The sequence below is a fragment of the Ceraceosorus guamensis genome (assembly GCF_003144195.1).
Source record: "Ceraceosorus guamensis strain MCA 4658 unplaced genomic scaffold IE81scaffold_232, whole genome shotgun sequence".
Classification (NCBI taxonomy): domain Eukaryota; kingdom Fungi; phylum Basidiomycota; class Exobasidiomycetes; order Ceraceosorales; family Ceraceosoraceae; genus Ceraceosorus; species Ceraceosorus guamensis.
The window spans coordinates 1-3,802 of record NW_020290227.1 but is presented as its reverse complement, the minus strand read 5'-3'; the positions used below and the strand labels follow the sequence as shown (position 1 = coordinate 3,802).

General features: G+C 59.0%; 1 protein-coding gene across 1 annotated transcript; it reads right to left on the bottom strand.

Annotated features, from left to right (window-relative positions):
- Positions 1 to 1,123: 1,123 nt before the first annotated feature.
- Positions 1,124 to 2,225, bottom strand: IE81DRAFT_296011 (hypothetical protein; the record flags this gene model as incomplete). The annotated part of the gene is made up of 2 exons (XM_025512124.1): positions 1,124 to 1,855; positions 1,944 to 2,225. 2 exons carry the CDS (start codon positions 2,223 to 2,225, stop codon positions 1,124 to 1,126), a joined length of 1,014 nt encoding a protein of 337 aa, XP_025365806.1.
- Positions 2,226 to 3,802: the final 1,577 nt, after the last annotated feature.

Genomic DNA, 3,802 nt, shown 5'->3' with positions numbered 1-3,802 from the left:
ATGGTCTAGCGCGATCGCAATGAATGAGCCGACGACGTGAAACATGAAAAAGAAAAACTTTTCCTTCTTTCAGGAAGCGGGAAGCGCCAACTCCTCAACGCCTAGAAGAGGTGCGCGTCGATCTGCTCGCCCTGCTGCTCGCCCTACCGCTGCTCGTCGACGTCGACGATGTGGAGAATTTGGCCCTTTTCGCAACAGGCTGCTGCAACTTCGGCTTGCTCTTGCTGGGAGCTGCAGCCGCAGCCGCAATTCGGCGGCTCTTGGGTGCTGCGCCTCTAGCCTTCTTCGCACCGACGACAACCTCTTCCTCTTCCTCGCTCTCCTCCAGCTCATCCCACTCTTCCTCCTCATCCTCCTCCTCCTCCTCATCCGTCTCGTCAGCCGCGCCTCGTTTCGCAGCAGCAGCAGCAGGTGCAGCTTTGCGCTTCTTGGACACCGATGCCGATGTCGATGTCGAAGCTTTCGAAGCTTTGGAAGCGCTGCCGCTGCCGCTGCCAGTCTTGGCGGATCTGGGCGTATTCGCAACCGATCGACGCGCAGGAGTGGAAGCTGCCGATCTCCCACCCTTTGCTGGCGAAGCGACCGCTCGACCAGTCGAAGACTTGCCCTTTCGCGGGCTAGCAATTGGCGGAGCTTTCGCTTGCGAATGGCGCCTAGCCACCTGCTTTCTTCCACCACTCGCTCGAGCCGCGGTGGATCGATTGGGCCCCAAGACGCCTTGTCCCTTGCTCACCACCCTCAAGCCAGGAGTTTTGCGCTTGGCAATCTCCACCATCTTTTGCTGAATCAGCACTTGCCAATTCTTCCAATCTTGCAGCGCCTCTTGCGCTCCGTTCATCAAGCTGTGCTCCGGCTCCCACGTATCGTCCTCGGGCGGATAGCCGACCCACCTGACGCGATACTTGTTGCCCTTTGCGTCGGCCACCTTCTCCACCTCGTACGCATCTTCTTCCGGAGCAGGTGGCGGCAAGATATTCTCCTCGCTATCTGCCGGCCATTCGGGCGCCACCACAGCATCCGTCACAGCAGCGTCGAAATCTGGCGGTGCCTGAATGGGTATGCCCTTGGAGGTTTGTACGCGCAGGTATCGATGGTGCCAGCCTAGAGTTGCGCGCGCGCGTTATCAGCGGCAAAACTCAATGGCAGCAACAAGAGTCGCGACAAGAAACTCACAAAGAGCATTCTCGAAATCCAATACTCGCAAGCCAGGTCGCAAGCCGGGCGCATGAGGCGGCGCTTCACCCAGTCGAGCCCAATACTTCCACTGGTTGCGTTCCAGCCATCGCAGCGCAGCATTGTCCATGATGGTGCTATTGATGGGAGGTCCAAAGATTCTTCGCAGACCCTCGCGCGATCCCGGACCGCACGAAGCAAAGTCTCTAGCTGCCAACTTGAGCGTGGGGGATTTGATGAGGTCCATGACGAGGTTCATGGAGAGGAATCCACCCATGCCCGGGATGCTCTGCACCAAAGCCGACGCGTCGCAGAGGTACTTGCACTCTTTTAGCCTGCCGGCCAGGTCCACTTCGAGCATGACTTGCACCATCTTGAGCGAAGCAGTGTGGCCGCTCATCGTGCTGCTAGTAGCGCCAAAGAAGTGACGCGGCGGAACCATTTGAAATTCGCTAGAGTAGATGATGTCTCCTCGCGCAACGATGGGATCCAGTATCTGAGAGTATCGCTTGACATCGAAATTCTTCAGCGACGGCACCTCGTCCAGCTCCACCTCCCACCTGTTCCAAGTACGGCGATTGCAAAACGCATTGTTCAAAAAGATTCTGAAGCAAATCTCTTCGTGCGACTGGTCTCCCTTGCTGATCACGTCTTGCTGCATCGCGATGCTTCCGCGGTCGAGCTGTATTCGGGGGGGTGGGGGGGGAGAGAAATGGAGCGAGGGTGAGTCGAGCATGTTTAGCTGGCGCGCAAAGAAAGCCGCTTCTCACCTGTCTGAACACGTTTCCGTAACGTCCCTCTGGTATGATGGGATCGTCGGTCCAAGGTTTGGCCTGGTTGAGCACCTCTTTGCGGTGCCACACCTTGTGTCTCTCTGCGCAGTAGCGCAAAAAGTGATAGATGATGTCGCTGATGGGTGTCTCGACGGGCGTATAGGGCGCTTGAGGCTCGAGCAGAGCAGATTCGCTGTGATCCAATTGATTGACTTTTGCTTCGACTGCTTCGTCCAATTCGTTTTGCACCTGCTTGTCGGTTCCTGTGCGGAGGTGCATGAGCGTTACGGAGACCGCGCCCATCAGCGGCTTGTGCAGAAGGCGATCCCGGAGAACGGGCCATCACGCCGGGAGTCTTTTCTTCGCGTCCAGATTGACGTGGTCACTCACTTGGATCAGCGCTGGGCGGAACGATTGGCGTATCGTCGACGGGTCCAGTGGGCGTTGCAGCTCCAACTTCGGCCTCCGCCTCGACTTTTGCATCCACACTCTCCTCGATCGGCGGGGCGTGCGCGGCAGTCAGAGAGACGACCCCCTCGCCGTCTCTTTCGGTCTCGGCATCGGGTATTGGTGCAACTTGATGCTCATCCACTTGCATCGCCACAGCCTCAGCAGCGTCAATCTCGTCGGTGCCGCGTAGTCGCTGCTCCTCCGAGGCAGCAATCGCGGCAGCATCAACCTCTTTCGCCTTCTCCGATGGCATCGTCTGCTCCTCTGAGGCAGCAATCGCGGCAGCATCAGCCTCTCCCGCCCTCTCAGCTGGCATCTCCTCCGGTACGAGGACACGCTGCGGTTCTTGGTCCTTCAAGACTTCAAGGTCATCATTCGCAGACACGACCAAGCTCTCTGCAGCAGGATGCTCGACACCGTCGTTGATGAGTCCAAGGAGCGGCTCGAGAGCGACTGCTCTCTGCGATCCCTGCAGCTCCGCGGGCCCGCTGTCCTCTTCGCCTTTCTGCGCTTCCAGGTGTGGCCTCTCAGCATCGAGCGGCACGTAGCCAGGCTGTGCAGAGACATCTATACTGGCATCCGCAGCCAAGGGTGCCGCATCGCTGCCTGCAGCAGCAGCGAGCGCTTCCGTTTCCGTCTTGAGGACAGAAATGTCATCCATAGAAGTCGGCTCTTGCGCCTTCACCTCGACCTCGGTCCCCACAGCTTCCTGTTCCTGCAAAATTGGCAAAGAATGCTGCCCTACTTGCGCAGGAAAAGTCTCTCGCTGTGCTTCTGCTGCTCCTTCTTGCTGCTGCCGCTGCTCCATAGACTTCTCGAAAATCGGCTCTGCGGGCGCCATCTCTGCCTCTGCTGGCGCTTGCTCCCCCGCTGCCCCGCTCCCCGCTTGCGACGCTGACGCTTCTCCAACTCCTGGCGCTTGCCGTAGCGCATCTGCAACCTCTTGCGCCTGCCGAGGTGCATCTGCATCTGAGCTCCCTTGCGGCAACGCCTCGTGCTGCCCTTGCTGCACACGCTCTTGTCCATTCAGTGCAGGAAACGCAGCATCTGTAGGTGCAGGTCGCCCTAGCAGCGATTCGAGCTCCTCTTTGTGCTGCTCATCCTCGTGCTCGTGCTCGTGTCCATGCCCACCAAGCGCCGCTGCATACCGTTCCACTTCCATACTTGAGCCCTGCATGACTTGGTGCAAGAGCGCAAGCTGGTAAGTGCGGCTACTTGAGAGTGGGGCTGAGCGAGTGGAGCCGAGTACGGGGGCTAGTAGTAGCGGGGAAGTTGGGGGGGGGGGGGGGGATTGTATGGGCGGGGTGTGGATGGGCTGGATGCGCACTTTGATGGGATGTATGCGCCGGACGTGCGCTGAATGCGCGCTTTGGAGCGAAAGTGAAAGCTTGCTCGGGGGTCACGAG